Here is a 19,521-nt window from a genome sequence, read left to right as displayed (position 1 = left end):
GGGGTTCAACGATTCAGTTTGCTGTTTATCGAATGAATTTGATTCTGTTAAGTAGTCGCATGAAGTCCACATATGAACAGTTTTCCTTGATACAGTAGTAGTGTTTCGGTAGGTAGTCCCAACGTCAAGTCTAGAGCTGTCTTATAACACCAAATTATCCACTGTGGCGATTATAATAGTAATCAAAGATCGAATAGATATATCAATGTGTAATTTTCATAATTTCATCATCTGTTCATTAATCTTAAAATTTCAATCATGTCGGTATTTTCTTTTTCCCCACAAACCAACCTCTCGCCCTATGATTATCACATTTATATAACATTATATAAATGCTTACAGATAAAACATTTTATTTGAATAAGATTGTTCATCACATGCTGTAAACTATGGCATGTCTTCAACTTCAGATTGTATGAATCAGAGAAAAACAAGAACTCGGGTACATAGTTACATTACGCATACATTTTTCTGATGCTTGTAAGAACCAGATACCATAAAGACAAATGTTTAATTAATTTATAAAGCGACCATTTTAATGATATTCTACCTGTACGTAAAACAGAACAAGGCTGACTTGGTGAGAAATGACATTCCTATGTAGGCGATTTAGAAGACGTGGATTTCTACAGATAAACCGACCTAGATTTTCAACTGTCTGTAAATGTTTAGTAAGTATGTAACTCAGTTATTCTACCAGATAAGGACGTCCAGGTTATATAAACAATACAACCAAGGTCTTGAGACTATTGTGTGGTGAACACAAGTCACAGCACCACCTCTCACGTAAGTATACACTTTTCTTCCTCTTTCTGCCTCCGAACCGATTTAGCATACATTTGAATTTACTGCAACTGACATTCTTCTGTCTTATTTTGCATAAAGCGATAATTTTGCTTAAAAAATGTATTATAGATTTTTATGCAGCTGCTCAACTTGTCGCGCAGAAAAAATATACATCGTACACATATGGATAGCATTAAGCTTACATAAATGTAATAGTACCACGTGATTTATGTAGGATTTATCTGGTTTGTTAGAAAACAGCCAGTTTACGGGTATCGAGTGATTTACCCAATGATAACGTGTAGAATGGTACTACTTTATCAGAAACATTTCGTACGTACAGGTGACATTAATTTTTTTTCGATAAAAGATGCATCTGTTTTCTGTCATCGTATTGAAATATCTAAGGTAAACGATAACTGTCCTAGACCTGGGAGCAATGATACATAGGTATTCATAAACGTCCTCCAATCGAATCTTATACAACATATTTCTTTCTTTCTATTTCAGGTAAAAATGCTACGAATTTTGGTTCTAGCCGTGACGGTAACCTTGGCGTTGGGGGCTGCGACAAATGTCCAGATAACCAATGAATGGCCTGGAGGCTTCCAGGGCACGTTCACAATACATCCAGACAACGCACTGCACGGTTGGAAAGCTCATCTCCAATTTTCCAAGCCCGTCGATAAACTTGAGGTACAAGAACCATGATATAATCAGATCTATGTTACAGAATACCCTGTATATGCATTGATGATACTTTAATACAAAATATTTTCTTTTTTTCATTTTAGGCGCTTTTTGCGGTTAATTAAGTAAAATCATTATTTAAATATATTCATATTTAATGCCGGCATCGTACAAATTTAATCTATTACATTTTCTTTAAAGTTATGAATTGATTTGCCCACAGGCTATGCGTTGACCCTTTCAGTAAAGTTTGTATGTTGAGTCGAACATGATGAACACTGGTCATATCATATGTTCGGCATGTTGAATACTGCCCTATTTCCTTTCAGATTTCTGCATGTTGATTCAGCAGTGACCGTTTGTGACATTATAAGTGAAACATTGACCTTCTGTCCTTGTACTGCCTTGAATGTCACGGTTTTACTATTTTTGACACCAGACACGTAACAATTTGCCCGTTGATTTCACATAATGTTCAGTATGCTATGATGTTGCTATTAGTTTCATTTGAGATCGCGCAAGTCGCTTAATGATAAGTGTACTTTTCATGACATCACGTAAGTTTTGTGCTGACGCTGAGTTTGTTTCATCTACAATAGATCTGGAAGGCCTCTGTTGTATCCACATCTAATAATAATCAAGAGTATGTGGTGCAGAACGTCCCCGGGGTTGGCGAGATTGGCGGCGGGGCTAGTCTTGATGTTATATTTGTTGCACGAGCTGGCGGAGATCACGCTGGTCCCGTGAGAGTATTCGTAGAAGGCGTGGATTCAGGATCAAGTTCGAGTGGTGGCAGTTCCAGTTCCGGTGGTGGCAGTACTGGTGGTGGATCATCCGGTGGTAGCGGATCTTCGGGCGGATCAGGGACTCCTATTTCCGGCGGAAGTTCGTCACTCGGATGTAAATTAATCTTTTCTTATATTTAAAAAAAAATGTTTTTATGATGAAATGTACCAACACACTTTTTCTATTGTATTCTCAAGGATTCGGAAAGCAGTTTTTTTTCTGTAAACTTAACGTTGTATTCATTTTACATGTTTCTACACAAAACTATGAACAGGTAGCAGTGTTCACAATGTGTAAAGTTATTTTCAAAAGTCAAAGTAACGCTGCCGAGTTCGTTTTTTTAAACAAATATGCCAAAAACGCAGATACGAACTGTTTTTCCAAAGAACTTTGATGAAGGTCATTATTACAAATTATAGGCATTACTGTTTTCAGTTACAGAGGGGGTGAGCGATTACAACCTAATACAATAACCTAACATTACTAAAATATATCTCCGAAAATATAACTTATGTACCTCTGAAAATGATATGTCGCAAGCCAACTTTGTCATAAGATATAAAAAATATAACATACACTATTGTTGTGACCATATTTCCCAAGAAAGACAATCTAGTTTAACATTTCTTAAATGCCGTATTCTTACAAAAGGTTGTTGAGTCACAGTAAAAACATCCATTAATAGATCACGTGAGTAAAAAACAATGCGACGAAAACTGACAACAGGTCACCCCAATTGAGTTGATCAACTTGTTGGATCTCACCTCAGCTAGAAATGAAACATTGAGAAATGGTGCAAACCCGAAAAATGATAGATATAGCATGAAACACATATGGATTGTGTGATTGTAGGGTTCTGGGGATAATGACAGCGAACGGAATATCATAACTGACTGCTGGGTGGTACAAGTGTTTAAACCCTTTCACTATGGAGGATGGTATTTGATATGATCTATATTTGTTATCTGAATCTGATCTTTTCCCTTGGAAACAAGGATATGCATTCACGGGTAGTGACTGTTGTTGGTTAAGGTATAGACCTCAAACAAAAACTATTTAACAATTCGCCGATCACAGCAATGTTTACAGTTCATCTGAAGTAAAAATGATTAAAAGAGAAATATTTTCATATATATCGTTTCTTATTACTTGTACCAGTTAGTCCCAACCATGTTACGTGGAACCCTTTTCTTAATAAATGATTACTGACAATACGAGTTACTGTTTGTCTCCATTGCAGCCTCGACTAAGTATGACTACGGAGCTGCCCTCGGTCTGTCCATCTTGTTCTACGATGCTCAACGGTCTGGTAAACTGCCTTCAAACAACCCTATCCCGTGGCGATCTGATTCAGCTCTTGGGGACGGAAGTGACGTGGGAACGGACTTGACCGGAGGCTGGTATGACGGTAAGCATTTGGAAAATACTACTGCTGCCTGGTGTTTATATCAAAACATATTGTGGCATTCAATAAATCTGTCTTAATAATTTGTCGTTAGCGGATTCAGTCATACTAACTAGGAAAATCATGATACAATAACAAAGAAACAAGGGTAAACATAATTTGCTTCATCAAAGACACCCGCCATGCAAAGCCTGCCCAACATTTAACAAACCTAGTACGTCAAACTGTATAAAGCAAAAAGAGAGATTTGATTATATTAAGGACGCGTTTTTATAGGTGCGTTTGAAATTGCTAAAATATGCCAGGAAGGCCAGCATATTGTCAGACTCTAAATCTTAGTATCATATCGATTATTTGTTTAATGTAAATTTTTAACTAGTGATCATCATCTGTGATCAGTTGACTTTTCATTTGATTTCAGCCAATAACGCTCAGTTATGCCATAATATATGGCAATGAAATATTTCAAAGTTGACCGCTGACCTGATGACCAGTAACATTCAGATGTTTTTCGTTTTACATGTATATACACATTAATCTCTGAATGTGAAAAGTATAAAGAAAATCTTAACGTAATCAACCAAACAAGAATTTAGATATTTTGGAGATACTTAGTTTCTACTTATAATACGACGACATTGTCCTTTGACATCGGGATTCAAGCATTTCCGCCAAAAAGGATGTAGTAAAGTGTGATTGAATTGGTTGAACCAAATCAAAATACGGACGGACGAACAAACAGACGGACGGACAACCTCTATTGGCTCTATTAACACAGATGTATTCATGTATAAGATAACTAAAGTTTATCATTTATGTTTTATCTACATAACTCTTTCATCTGAATTTGGCGTCTATGGGGGCGACCCACATTCGTTATTTCTTTCACTTCTATACTCAAATATTTAATAATTAGGCTTTACTGTATATGCTCCTTAATTGTACTGAACGTTACTATTCATTTCTGTGTCTTGTTCAGTCATAGAGTCCCATAGGTAAGAATATTTGTGGTACTGTGCTAATACATTTTCAATATTTCAATAGCGGGAGACCTTGTCAAGTTCAACTTCCCGATGTCATCAACAACCACAATTTTGGCCTGGGGCTTGTCCAAGTGGAAGGATGGTTACCAGGCAGCGGGGCAGCTGGAAATGATGTACGATTGTATCAAATGGCCACTCGACTACTTCCTGAAATGTTGGAAACCAAGCCAGAACGTATACTACGCTCAGGTAAGAAGGGAGCGTTTAATTGGCTTAGAAATGTGACTACTTTCGCAATATAGGTACAGGTGAGACTGCTGTCATTGTAAACCGCGATAGAATACTTCTTTAGATAAAGGTTAAGGTAGGAATGCCATAGATGACTGCCTGCGATATAGGCTCAGGTCAGGCTACTGTCTTTATACACCGCGATAGGAGATGACTTTCGATAAAGGCTCTTGTAAGACTGCTGTCAGTAGAGACTAAGACGACACCACAGTTATCAAAGTAAAAGTAAGACATCGCTATATCGATAGCAAGACAAAGTATGATATAGTATCAGGTTAGTTTGCTTTCTTTATTCATCTTAACAGGAGATTACGTGCGATATAGGATCTGGTTAGCTTGTTGTGTTTGTAAATCTCGATAGGAGATCAAGTGCACATCAGATAAGAGGCATATTTTTCAATGACTATCATATTAGAAGCATATCTTAATACATATCACTTAAGAGACATCTTTCAATACATGCCAGTTAAGAGACATCTTTCACTACATGCCAATGAAGAGACATCTTTCACTACATATCAGTTAAGAAACATCTTTCACTACATACCAGTTAAGAGACATCTTTCACTACATATCAGTTAAGAGACATCTTTCACTACATACCAGTTAAGAGACATCTTTCACTACATGTCAGTTAATAGACATCTTTCACTACTTATCAGTTAAGAGACATCTTTCAATACTTGTCAATTAAGAGACATCTTTTAATACATGTCAGAAAAGATACTATAGGTACGGTATATTAGCAGGGGAAGAAATATGTTGTAGGTTGGTAATGGTGGAACTGATCACGCAGTCTGGGGCAGACCGGAAGACATGCATATGAGCAGACCATCATACAAAGTTGACACCGGAAGACCCGGAAGTGACGTTGCAGGAGAAACTGCCGCATCTCTTGCTGCTGGATCTATTGTTTTCAAATCCAGAGGTAAACCTCTTGTTTGTTACAATGGATGCACAATGTATATACACATACATATAACTTACCTTTTAATGGTCGAGGATTGCCGAAAGTTTTGTATATCAAGCTTTAAAAAGACGAATATATAATCATCCTACAAATAATGTTGTGGTGAATAAGAAAACAAAAACATGTCAAGTGTCTACATAGATAAATGCGATTTCAGATGCTGGTTATTCTGCTAAGCTGTTGACAGCTGCAAAGAGCTTGTACGAGTTTGCAAAGAATCATAAGGGTATCTACTCCCAAAGTGTCCCTGATGCTCAGAGCTATTACGGGTAAGTCACCAAAAGTAATGTTATGTATATAAAAAAGCAAACTGTCCATTTAATATTCGATTTTCAAGAATGAGTTTTTTTCGCGATTTTCTTTGACGTCATGTTTGTACCGATGATTTTAAGATACATCCCTAAAAACTGATGTCTCATTCATGACAAAACGTGTATTATGAGCAAAGAAAATCTGCATAGTATGACCATCCTCAAATTATTTTACAGAGGGAAACCTAATGAAGTACCATCGAGCTTCCATTGCTCTTTGCAGTATGGCCTTTCTGTACTTATCTTTTCAGCAGGTTTTATTTCCTCTCATTTACTTATGTGATCCAGAGAAGACAATAAATCATAACTACAGGTTAGAGGCTTTGATATTTCTGTTTCAGCCAATATTGATTTCCCCTGTCGTCACAGGTTCTGAACTAGGCTCGAACGGTCGTAGGACAGAATAGCTGCATTGTATCCATTATTTGCTGTGTTGTACATATGTTGTATGCAATGCTATTATCTCAGGGTGGTATTCAAATGTGCGTCTGTTGCACAATTCCTAGACAAGGTAGCATGACACTTCACCTGAGCATAAAATTCTAAAATAATCGTGGAATAGTAAGTCCGCTCTGACATTTGACATGAAACATGTTGCTTATACCGAAATAAGTGAAGTTAGGAAACAATAAGTTTATTTGTTTTTCAGCTTTCCGCCCCGTGAACAGCCATGGTCAATTTAATGCAATCCCTTTCCCCGCTTATCACATGATTAAATGCTTTGATTAATGGAATTTTTTGTATTGATCAGGTCAACAGGGTACAACGATGAACTTTGTGAGGCATCAGCGTGGTTGTATAAAGCCACACAAGAGGGACACTACCTTGAAGAGGCGAAGGGCTTTTACGAGAATGACGTCAGCTGGGCATTGTCATGGGACGACAAGAAGGTCGCTTGTCAGGTAATTACAGACAGGTCGAACTGTTCTCAGGGCATTGTCATGGGACGACAAGAAGGTCGCTTGTCAGGTAATTATAGACAGGTCGAAACTGTTCTCAGGGCATTGTCATGGGACGACAAGAAGGTCGCTTGTCAGGTAATTACAGACAGGTCGAAACTGTTCTCAGGGCATTGTCATGGAACGACAAGAGGGTCGCTTGTCAGGTAATTATAGACAGGTCGAAACTCATGACTTGTCAGGTGGTAAGAGACAAAGAAAAATTGTCCCCATTACAAGTCCGGTAATTACAACCAAAGAGGAACTGTCTTTAGGACGTGTCCGGTAATTATAGTTAAAAAAAACAACTGTCCTTAAAACCTGTCAGGTAAAGAGCTACTGTCCTCAGAAATTAACCGGTAATTATAAACAAATAGCTTCTGTCCTCAGAAATTAACCGGTAATTATAAACAAATAGCTTCTGTCCTCAGAAATTAACCGGTAATTATAAACAAATAGCTTCTGTCCTCAGAAATTGTTCAGTAACTATAAACATAGAGCTACTGTCCTCAGAACCTGCCAAGCACTTATAGACAAAGTGCAACTGCCTCAGAAATTGTCAAGTAACTACACTTATATACAAAGTGCAACTGCCTCAGAAATTGTCAAGTAACTACACTTATATACAAAGTGCAACTGCCTCAGAAATTGTCAAGTAACTACACTTATAGACAATGACTACCTCTATTAAGATTATTTCGCGGTAACCATAGATAGATGGAAGCCTACTAAAGTGTGGTTACATTTGACAAGAATCGAGATTTAAACTGGGCATGTGATTATATTCCAGCTGCTTTTGTGGGAAATTACAAAGGAGGCTAAATATAAGTCAAACGTTGAAGCGTTTATCAACAGCTACAAGCCAGGTGGTGGTATAACATATACTCCATGTGGACTTGCTTGGAGAGATCAGTGGGGCAGTCTCAGATATGCTGGTATGTATTTTACTATCCTTCTTATTATGTTCTAATTGACAAACTTGCATTTTTTTTCGTTATGGAAATTCGAACGCCGATACACTCAAACAAGCCAAAAATACATACACGTTAACGAAAACCTGAATTCTAATTCAAAGTCGATGAAACAAGAGCAAAATATCATCAAAAAGCAAAAAACAAAACAAAACAAAACAAAACGTTGATACGGAGGCTTTTGAAAACGTAAAAATAAGTTGCGGTGTTGTGTAATTTGAATTTATCATCTGAATGCATTAGACAATTTTCAAACGCATAAAAACAAGAATGTTTACTTTCCTAGCAAACGCAGCGTTTGTGGCGCTGATGGCCGCTGAAGATGGAATCGGAGGAGCTGACTACAAGACATTTGCTCTCTCCCAGATCAACTATATCCTAAAGGACAACAGGCAACATATGAGTTTTGAGATTGGCTTCGGTAGCAATTATCCCAAACAACCTCATCACAGAGGAAGGTATATTTATATATTTATGTGTATAGCTATAAATAGCAAAAAAAAAAAAAAAAAAAAAAAACCCAGTTGCACAGTTTCATCAAAAATAAGAAAATACCAACATGTTAACTTAATGCTAATCTAAACACAATTTCAACACAACTAGGGCGAAAAATGGATTAAGAAATACAGTTTACATGGATACTCCTAAAACCATCACAAGGTAAATAAGACAAAGTGTTCGGGAAAGATAAGCGTTCCCAGCTTATACTCAATTCAATATTCATGTCCAGACCATAAGAATATCCTGTGCGAAGGTTTTGTGTAATGAATTACGTTCTTTCACAATGTACAGATAACAACCACTATTATGAGAACATCGCGTATATCACATGTTGTATATTGCTGATATATCGTTTATAAATCGAGTAATTATTATTATTATTATTTTAACGTTTCTTCCTTAGTATGAGCACGAGTCAGTACCGACTGAATGTATTGTAAATGCTATCGATCAACAACACCAGCGACAAAATGGACGCACTGTTCATTGTAATTATCATAAGAAGAGTTTGTGATGGCGTTAGAAGCTGTAATTGCTTTGATGTGTTTTTGAAATCATCAGATATATGGATATTTCGTAGTATATTGAATTATGGGGTTATTGAAAATTTACTACTGTATTCAGTTCTATTTTATTTATTTTTATTTTGAAAATTGCTTTTCATTTTCGTCTTTTTTTGTAATATTTGACCAAACTGTTTTATATAGCTCCTGTCCCGGCGCCGGCTGTGGATGGAACGACTACAACAGCGGCGGAGACAACCCACACGTTCTCAAAGGTGCTCTTGTCGGTGGGCCTGATCAAGGAGATAATTACGCCGACAAAAGGTCAGACTACACCAAGAACGAAGTCACATGCGATTACAATGCTGGATTCCAGTCAGCACTTGCAGGTAACATTATCAATAATTTGATTTGCTCTTTTTCAAAGCATATTAGTTCCATTTCTTATTTTTCCATTTCTGACTTTTCTTTTATTGCCGGAGTTAATTTCTCTTCTTTTCTATCCAATTATCTCGGTAATTTCTTTCATCATCGATTCTATTGAACGTATCGATTCTTATTATCACAACTTTTTAGATGGTCTGTTATCATATGAACATTCTTTTCCTCTGTATTGTGATCGGCTGGTTATAAAAGAGCACGTAATTACAAATGAAAGCTTACTTTTTAATTTAGTCGATATTGTTAGGGCAAACATAGTGATACGCGATACGGATTACATAGAAGGTTGGTATAAAAAGCATATCCTGGAACATGCTTTAAGTACTTTTGTATAGACAAACGGAAAAATTGTTATTGATGATAAAATTTAAGAAACTGTATTATTCTTTCCAAATAAAGCGTCTAGTATCAGATCGCAATCGGCCAATAATATCATAAACTCATGACAAAAATTGAATACTGGTTTTTTATGTAGACTAAAAAACAATCATTTTATCGAGGGAAGTGTTGTCGCTGTTTTAGGAAATATGAATCAGGCCGTTATACTGTAACAATGAAGTCCATTTACGTTTAATAGAATGCACCTTTGAATTAAAACGAGTGTATTGATATAGTGTTTTATTATAGAATTATGAAAAAGGGCATTTCTATCGTGGGATATTGTGTTTTATTTATAACAATGTATCTTATAATTAAAAAGGGGTCGATTAATGGCAGTTTTACAATAGTTATGAAGGGTTAGATTTATTTTATCTTATACCTGTATTACAATGACATAAAAGTATTTTTAAATCCGAATTTTACGAAACAGTTCACTTTAAATATGAAATGGTATTATTTTTCACAGGTCTGTCATCAATGGCTACACGTGGGGAACTCCCAGCATCACCAGCCGCTAAATGTTAAGATTGACATCACTATGTTCATTAAAACATCAAATCTAAATTTGATCGTGTTATTGTTGTTGTCCATTTAAATATTTAAATACAGGTCAAGTGATCACGTAATCAGATGTGAACTTTTAAGGGACATACGCTATGATCGGTTGGTGTGAAGTACAGGTATTAATTTCAACACATCACCAGTTAGTGACACCAGATTTTCGCGTTTTATTACAGGAGTGCATTTCGGCAACAAACAAGACATCAATTTGTTAAAAACGTGTAACGTAATGTGTTGCCTCTAAAACGAATAGGGAAGAGAGGAAAGTACTATAAATGCGCGATGTTGGTAAGGTGGCATGTAACTGCCATCTACTTGTACGTGTCATGTTGCCATTTTAATTTATCAAAACAAATAGTCATATAAACACACCTTGTCATGATGATATCGTGTTGAGACGTATTAATAAGTCCACTAGTCGTGATAAATTGATTTTTAAATATCCTTAATTATCATGACAGCACGACATTGTGCCGCGGTGATGCTCGGACTTGACATGCGTTGAAACTTCAATTTCTCTAAACATGGACTAACACGTTATTCGGTATACCTCAGTTATATCACTGACCATACACTGACTAGTGATTACTTCTCTTCGTCACTGAAAAACCAAAATACAGAGGCCTTCCGAATAATGTGTTAGTATATTTTAAGAGAAAGTAAAGTTTCAACACACGTCACTTTCAAGCAATATCGCGACAAAAAATCGCGTTGTCATATCTAAGGTGATATCTAAGGTGACTTAAAGTTATCGCGATAAATATCACGACTAGCCGACTGAATAAGACATTGCTACACGTTATTGTTATGACCATTCGTGTTAATATGACAATTTGTTGCAATAAATTATGACAACATGAGTCGATGGCAGTTACGTGCCACCATATTTTAGTGTGGCGTTGTCTACGTTCTCAAATTGATATGCTGTTGGCATGTTTTTGTGACATGGAAATATAACACACTAATTGACTAATTGTTTTTAGTTAAGTTGATAACAATTATGTATTTAAAATAAACAGTCATACATACAGCATACAGTTTACTTTCAATAGAGATGTGTCATAAATTATCTGCCTCGTCAATTTTGTAATTCGAATACAAATATTTGATCTAAGTAATATATTAAGGCATTCATTATAATGTTTATGTGTTAATTGATATTGTCTTATTGATTAAACAGACTAAAATAACATGTGCCCCTTCCGGTCCTTTCAATCTCTCCTGGTATTATTTATTGTTGTTTGGCGTTAATTTGGGAAATATCTACAAATAGTTTGTAATTAGTTTTTAATGGAACAACATGATAAATCAGCATGACAATCCGACAATACCTTTTCATTACCAATGTATAATAAATGAGGCTGTGAGAGCTCTTACAGCGATTTTCTATAAATAGTAATGAAGAGCTCAAATTTGTCCAAGGTAATTTGATGTTTCATAAGTGTGTGAATTTTGATGAGAGTCTCTCAAGAAATGATGCCAGTATAGAGCCGGTAAGTATTTCTTTAAAAATATAAACGATGACCTTGACCTTAAGGCAACAAGCGTGAAATTCAATTTTGTCCAAAATATTTTGATGCTTGATAAGTGTGATAAGAATATCATAACAAACTTTATTACGGACGCAGAGACTGACGAATAGGAAAAATACAGTCCCCGCATGGGTTTCATCGGGACTTATAAATTTAAAGACTTGATAAATATTGCCACTGTTAGGTTCGGAGAAAATGATGGAAGCATACCACATATACCTCAGATGTACATGTCGTTGAGAAGAAATAAAATTTCATTACAGCAAGGGGCCCAAGGACCTTAGTGCTCACCTGAGTTACAATGGTGTCGTTATTCTTGTAGAATGTCGTAGAAAACTAAAATAGTTTGAACTACGTTGTACACTGATGCAAGACAGAATTTCGGTAAAGAACCTTCAGACTCTCAGAATTCTCGGTCAAATTGACCATTTTTGGCCGCGCTTCTCTGCCCCTTAGAGTGAACAATGATTTATATTACCAATAACTTTTTGAATCATTTCCAACGGATAAAATTGTCCATAACTTTTTATTTTTTGATTTAAACCATAGTAAACTTTACCCCTCCCTAGAGGAAAATGACAGACTGAAATGACTGCCATCAATTTGAAGTATGTTTTGAAGTCAAGTTTGGTCAGAAGTTCCCGTTGCACAAGTGTGCACTATAATGATAAATTGTGAATTACACTACTTCAAAAATGCATACCTTCGAGAGTAAAAGATAGAGGGAAAATATTTCTATTAAAATTGTTTATTCTTTTGTATATCGAAATTGAATGTTTTAACATATGCAGGAATTCTGGGTTGCTCTGTTGAAGGCGGACCAGCTGATACACGACACAAACACAAACACAGAAGGGAGAGAAATAAAGATGTTTAGAGAGAAGAGACAATTTAGATTCCAGATTTAGTCGCATTTTGCGATCATGCAATAAGGAGGACAGACAACATCTTGAGGCTCTGATTGGTAGTACTGTTTTGTCCTTAGCATTGTATAAGGACGCTTTGTAATTATGGGGTAATCATGTGAGTTGTCGTTACCATAAGGGTTTAGCAAAGGTCTTTCACATCCTGGTCTTGTTCTTCTCCTCCTCCTTCCTTTGTTTGTTTGTTTTTTTTCATTTTGATATTTATTTTTGTTCTGAGTTGTTAACTGTTAACTGACTAAAATAGAGTATCGACAGCTCAAAATGATATTGCTTTATATAAAGGAACGAGGAAATAGGGACATATGGTGATTGTTTCTTTCGTTTATTAGACTTTTCGGGGTAAAATAATCTTTATGGATACGTCATAACTAGAATAAATTATTTCCTCTGTAGCCTTCATCGTATATTGTATAGCCGCTTTTGCTAGTAGTCATCGAACGATTGTATGTTCGCAAGGCTACTATCCTGAAGAAAACACATTTGAATTTATATTTACAAAGTGCTAGTCACAGATAGAGAGATCATTATACTTTCCATCACACCAATAAACGATCAACGTGTTGTGAGCATACGCCTACGGATTACTTATAAACATCGTATAGAACAATAACTAACTTAAAGAGGATAAGGCGCTTTGCATAAACGCTTTCATTCGACACGTCATAACAATAACACTACTGGAATTAATATTACTTTCATGTAAAGAGAAACCATAGCCCCGTATTTTTGATTTCCATATCTCATCAAATTGCAAATAAGCGGGTATGATTCTTGAGATAATCATTCCTCTGAGTATTCTTTCCTGGTGCCGAAAAACACTAGGAATTTCAGTATCGTTATTGGTAAGTTTGATCCATTCAACAACTGACTACATGGTACTTTCAACCGAACTGATGATTTCTTTTAGATGGGGATTAACGTCCTGGTAACAATCAGTTATATTAGGACTGGTGTCGAGAGGAACATCAATTCAAGGGTAAGACGTTAATAAAATATTAAAGTTTAAAAATAACTTCATGTTACGGACCACAAGTCCGGACTGTCAATGGAAACATTTTAATTAAAATATAATTTAATTTGAATGACTATACATTGACAGTCTTATTACAATGACATGTTTTTCAATGAAAAATTAATGTACTGATGTAGCAATAGATTCTACAATTTGTGGAGCTAATCAAATATTCCTTCACATGGAACTTACTGATCTAAAAATGCCAAAGGCTGATCGGCCTTAGCGTCCATCTGACTATAAAACATACATATGAAATAGGCTCAATGGGCCTGAATTGCTCACCTGCTCTGCAGTTTACAAAGAAAGTTGTCAGCTTATAAAGTCAATTTCTGCCATCTTGAAATCCTATTCAACATAGATTTTAATTATCAATACATTTGATACCGATGACCTTAAAAATGGGTCAAGGTAAATCCTTTAAATATATTTATTAGACATTCATCCAGTTTTGTTCCAGAACCAACAGAAACAGCTTGGACCCTTTGGTTGTTGAGAAATTATTTAGTGATTTTAACACATTTGACCCCTCGTACCATGAAAGGGGGTCAAGATAATTAATTTGATCAAGTTTGTTTGTACAAAGCATGCAACAGACCACATAATAACATTCTAAGGCTTTTGGTTATGTAGAACACATTAGACATCTGGAAAATGGGTGACAGTAATTTATTTGAACAACCATTGTAGCCCTTTCTGTCAGTCTATTGCAGACCACATATCAGCATCCTTAGTCTTTTGGTTATAGAGAAGTCGCTTCAATGAAAAGTTTTGTGCACAGCAGACTGGATCAGTCATGATTAATATGTGCATACCATTAAACCGTCATTCTATACTTATAATTATAAAAAAATTCTGAACAATTTCCAAAATAAAGAAATAAAATATATTTAAAGTATATTATATATACTAAATTTCATCCCCCTCCGTAGACAATATGTGAGAATCTGAATCATGTATTTCACTCTTTAGGAAAAGCTTCATAAATCCAACCATCCATGAAGAGCATTTGATTCTACAAGATTGAGGTGTTGAGAGGATTTCTGAAATTCGAGTTAATTTGACCTCTACTTTTTTCCCGCATTTTAGCCTCTTGGGTCAGCTAAAATCAATAAGTGCATGTCATCGGGCCGTCATTACAATTATATTTCTAACCAGGTTTCAATTGTTTCCAACAGAAAAAATATACCCAAATATATAATTTTCCTTTAAGATATAGAGTAAACTTCACTCCACCCCGTGGAAAACGGGAACTCCCAGGATTGTGTTTTTCACAATTATGATAAAGCACATGAAGACCTTCTTTAGTAATTTCTGAAGAAGAAGATTGTTGTAATTTAATATTTCGATCCCGTCGTTCAGGTTCTTACCTGAAAAGTGGAAAAGTTTACGGAAGGCCCAGACGGATAGTGATAGCAATAGGTCCTCCACACCTTTCGGACCAGAAAAGATTTCTCTTGCTACATGCAGGTAAGCCGTAAGAATTGTACCTGATGCCCACAGTGCATGATATTAAAAGGCGAATGAATTTGAAAGTAGGTAATGTAACTGCAGGTTTGCTTACAAAGCATAATGTGTCAGGTTAAGTGACATGCGGGGTGCATTCGGCAGTTCACTGTAACATTACTATAAATAGGCTCCGTTTGTAGACTTCGTCATTGTTATAAATATAAGAATTTCACTAAGATCGATATCGTCTATGAGTTTCTGGCTGACAACATCGAGGTTTTTGATAAGATCTTCCTATAGGGAGCTAACTGTGTCGTCTTGGTTTTATTTTTTGATGCGATTCTGAATTTATCGAAGAGCTTGTCAAGGCAGCTCACATAGACTTTGTAAAGTCTTTCAATTGCACTTTTAGATAGGTGATGATCTTTTGTCTTTGAATAACAAAATATTTACTGACCACTAACATCGTATATACCCACTAGAACCGGACATTTTAGACACGACAGACACTTATACATCAGCCATTATCTCGATATTTTCCTACAGTAAAACCAACATGGACAACATTTGGTCAAGTTGTATGAAGAGCATGTTGATTTAAAATTGTCCATTTTTGGATAACAACATTCCAACGCATTGTGGTTTACATGATGTGGTTGATTCAATATTCAACTAGTCCCAGTATCACGAGCAAGATCTCGTTAATTGACAGAAAAACATTAATAACACAGGATGAGGAAACCTACGGATATATAACACGATATGTAGCTAGACATGTTTGCCTGTTAGTTCATCGTTGTATATCTTGTTCTAAATTTGAAAACGTAACATTTTTTCCCTTTGATTAACAAAGATTTACATGGCGGATGTCGTAGGAATAAAATACATTGCAATCGGAATTTTGTATAAACTCTTCACAAAACAGTTCTGTTCACAAGGACCGTAAATGTTACTCACATATACAATGTCTATCTTTTCATATCAACCATAGAGTGTGAAATTTCCTATACTTAGAAATATCATTTAAAACATGAGTGAGTGTACTTTTTTGGCAACAGGAATTTTATTTGACCACAAAATTTTGTATCTAGAGATGAAATATAACATGGCTATTTTGACTCCTGTTTTGTTTGTGTCGTAATGGAATCGGAAATGACGTAATGAATAATCATTACATGTTGATAATAGATTGTCGCACAATCCAATAAAATAGATACCGGAAAGATGTTAACGTTTTCTGATTATAAACACGTGCGAATGTTCTTGTTGTAATGGGATTTTCATGTCTGGTTTTAGATTTTACCGTACTGATCCACGCTTATGTAAATATTATTGTGGCGAGATCGCCTACGCTTTGATGTAATCAAAATATACGAGATTCCATTTAATTTTAATTTGTATACCGCTCTTTTTGATGCTTAAACGTCAATATGAACCTTCCTTACATGTAAACAATAAAATCATGGGAGGATGCATGCTGTGAAGATATAAAAATTTGAACATTTACAATAAGGGGAGATTCTTTAAAAGCTGTATGTGTGAAGCTTTTTGTCCATAACATGCATATGTGCCCTGCATTTTCAGATTCCATTTTGCATTATACGGTTCTTGTATTTGTTCCTGATGTCCCTTTAAATACGTGGAAGTATATTGGTATTTCATATAAGTATTTTGAAATAACAAATATATACAGTATATATATATATATATATAACATTCTCGCCTCTGTTTCGGTTAAACCCAACACGGTTATCGTGCAGCAGATCTTGCCATGTTATTAGGTTGAATATGTTGAATATTTAAAGACAACAATCAATGAGAGACTGACGACGTCATTCCCTGACTGTAGGATCAATGATCAACTTGTCACTCCTTCACACTCCCGCAGATTAGCGTGCAGAAGCGAAGCAGTATATCTAACTGACTAAAACGATCAGCTATGAAAAAATATCTGATGCTGTTAACGTTTTTGCACTGTAGATGGACTCTTCCAACCTTCTGCAATGGTATGTATATTTTATCACTCAAATTTCATAAGGTTTTACATGTTTTGCTCTCATGAATCACGGTCATTTTGTAATTGTGAAATTAAGTGCGCCCAAAATGGATATTGATATTGTTTTTGACCAAGTTAGTTTTTCGTCCCTCCTTCCATGATTTAAGCCTATAACATCACTAATGTGCCTAAAAGAAAAAAAATGATTCATTATTTGTTAGTACCGTATCTGATTCTATTACTCCTGTGAGGTCCTTATCACTTATGATAACTTACTTTCTTGAAAGACACCTGTCTATATCGGAGTTTTCTTTTCACAAACGACATGGTAACTTTTGTCACTTGATTTCCCAGCTAATTGATTTTTTGTCTGAGTGGCAGTTATTTCTTTGAAAACTTATAAAAAGAAGACAAAAACACGAAAATATAACAACATTATCATAATCTAAACTCAGAGTCAGTAAACCTTTGTTAAAATATTAACTAAAGATTAACACGGACAATAGCTCATACAAGAACGCTTGCGAGTCCCGATTTTTCTAGAACAACGCCATTAAACGTTTAATTTGGTTTTTAGAACCAAAATCAACATTGGCATAGTTTGTATTATATATACACATTCAGGCATTGCCACTATAAATGTATAGTTCAACAAATGCATTGATACTGGGAATCATTTCTCCGATGCAAAAAAATTGTAAACGTTTTTCATATGGCGCAAACAAAATCTGCAATAAGCGGACTAGTATTTTAGCTCTGAATTACCATAACTGCTAAAATAGGTACGATAACAATATAATTCTTCTCGTGCATACCACTTTGCAACTTTAAGATAAGCATATAAGTTTGTTCGAACATCTTTCAACATATGTTAACGAATTAGATAAAAGAATATAGAAATTAATTAGTAGGCTTTATTTAAAACCAAAATTTGATATGTATATTGAAGATTTTAATTGATGAGCACCACACCGGTATTCTTCACGAACTTATTGTTTATTGTTCTTCCCTTAGAATACTTTCCTATTTTCTGGTTCTAATTGAAATCGAAAGTGTGTAATAATTACTATGTCAGGATATAATGACCAGGGATGTTTTTGTCATATAGAAGAAATGTTGACTACCTATAACTATAGGTCGGATGTAGAACAACTGTTTCATTCGTATATCCAAATCTATTTTTGGTTGAATTTATTGAAGGTATTATCAAAACAGGTCACAAAGACCCGTCAAGTCGTTTAATTTCATTTAAGATATTGATGACGTCTAGTCTTTAGATAACAAGAAATTTGTTGACTGTGTCCATTGTACATATTCACTAGAACTGGAAATTAAAGATACAACATCTCTTCCACATCAGCTGCTTATGTCGATCTTTTTCTACAACGAAAACAACATGGTTTGTCTATTTCTGGATAGCATTATCCCTACATCTCCAACCTATAGTATTTACATGTCACAGGTAAATTGATTTTCGAGGACCTGTTCCAATTATCACGATTTTCGTACAAGAAGGCGTCAGGTGACTGACAAACTCGTAACATAAGGGTTCAAAAAGATGCAGGTTGATGAAAATTATGGTCGCCAAAGTGATCTTAATGAGAAACGTTCTATTTCTTTATGCGACACGAAGCTGGACATATTTGACGTTCGTTAGTTTGCGTTTTGGTTCAGTTGTTGTACACCTTGCTCTCATTTGAGAACGTGACATTATTTATTTCGATTGACCAAGGTAAACATGACGGGTGTCGTCGATGAAGCAGAGGACGCTTACTGTTTCGGAACACTGTCTTATTCTCCTAGTACCTTTTCAGAAGTTTCCGTGAAAATCTTTCTTTGTTCATATTTTGCCCTACATTGATGAAATTTGTCGCCATGTTGGTGCTTTCTTGATGTGATTTTTACCATTGTTACGTGACCGTGTAACGTGAAGAGTGATGGCACGTTTCAATGACTCCATAGAACATATATATGAAAAAATCCCCAGCGTACGATCGTTATTACCATCATGATAATAACTGGACTCATTTGTTATTCATAAGGTATTGGCAATTCACTCTATACTCGCCTAACATTCATATAATTGATATG

General features: G+C 35.5%; 1 protein-coding gene across 1 annotated transcript; it reads left to right on the top strand.

Moving 5' to 3' along the window:
• Positions 1 to 1,302: 1,302 nt before the first annotated feature.
• On the top strand, positions 1,303 to 10,479 carry LOC132547066 (uncharacterized). Its single transcript, XM_060210819.1, has 11 exons — positions 1,303 to 1,482; positions 2,076 to 2,376; positions 3,503 to 3,670; positions 4,712 to 4,899; positions 5,707 to 5,866; positions 6,066 to 6,177; positions 6,971 to 7,121; positions 7,948 to 8,092; positions 8,415 to 8,586; positions 9,337 to 9,521; positions 10,421 to 10,479. The coding sequence occupies exons 1-11, from the start codon at positions 1,303 to 1,305 to the stop codon at positions 10,477 to 10,479; spliced, it is 1,821 nt and encodes a 606-aa protein (XP_060066802.1).
• Positions 10,480 to 19,521: the final 9,042 nt, after the last annotated feature.

This window comes from Ylistrum balloti, unplaced genomic scaffold (genome assembly GCF_031769215.1).
Source record: "Ylistrum balloti isolate Yb309-2 unplaced genomic scaffold, AGI_CSIRO_Ybal_v1 Utg369932, whole genome shotgun sequence".
Classification (NCBI taxonomy): Eukaryota; Metazoa; Mollusca; class Bivalvia; order Pectinida; family Pectinidae; genus Ylistrum; species Ylistrum balloti.
The sequence above is the reverse complement of the archived record's forward strand: the minus strand, read 5'-3'. Positions and strand labels throughout refer to the sequence as shown.

Bases quoted from the DNA above. Each gene is read 5' to 3' on its own strand.
- LOC132547066 (XM_060210819.1), top strand. From the start codon at position 1,303: ATGCTACGAATTTTGGTTCTAGCCGTGACGGTAACCTTGGCGTTGGGG. The intron at 1,483-2,075 runs GTACAAGAACCA...CATCTACAATAG, and splicing joins AGCCCGTCGATAAACTTGAG to ATCTGGAAGGCCTCTGTTGT. The intron at 9,522-10,420 runs GTAACATTATCA...TATTTTTCACAG, and splicing joins ATTCCAGTCAGCACTTGCAG to GTCTGTCATCAATGGCTACA.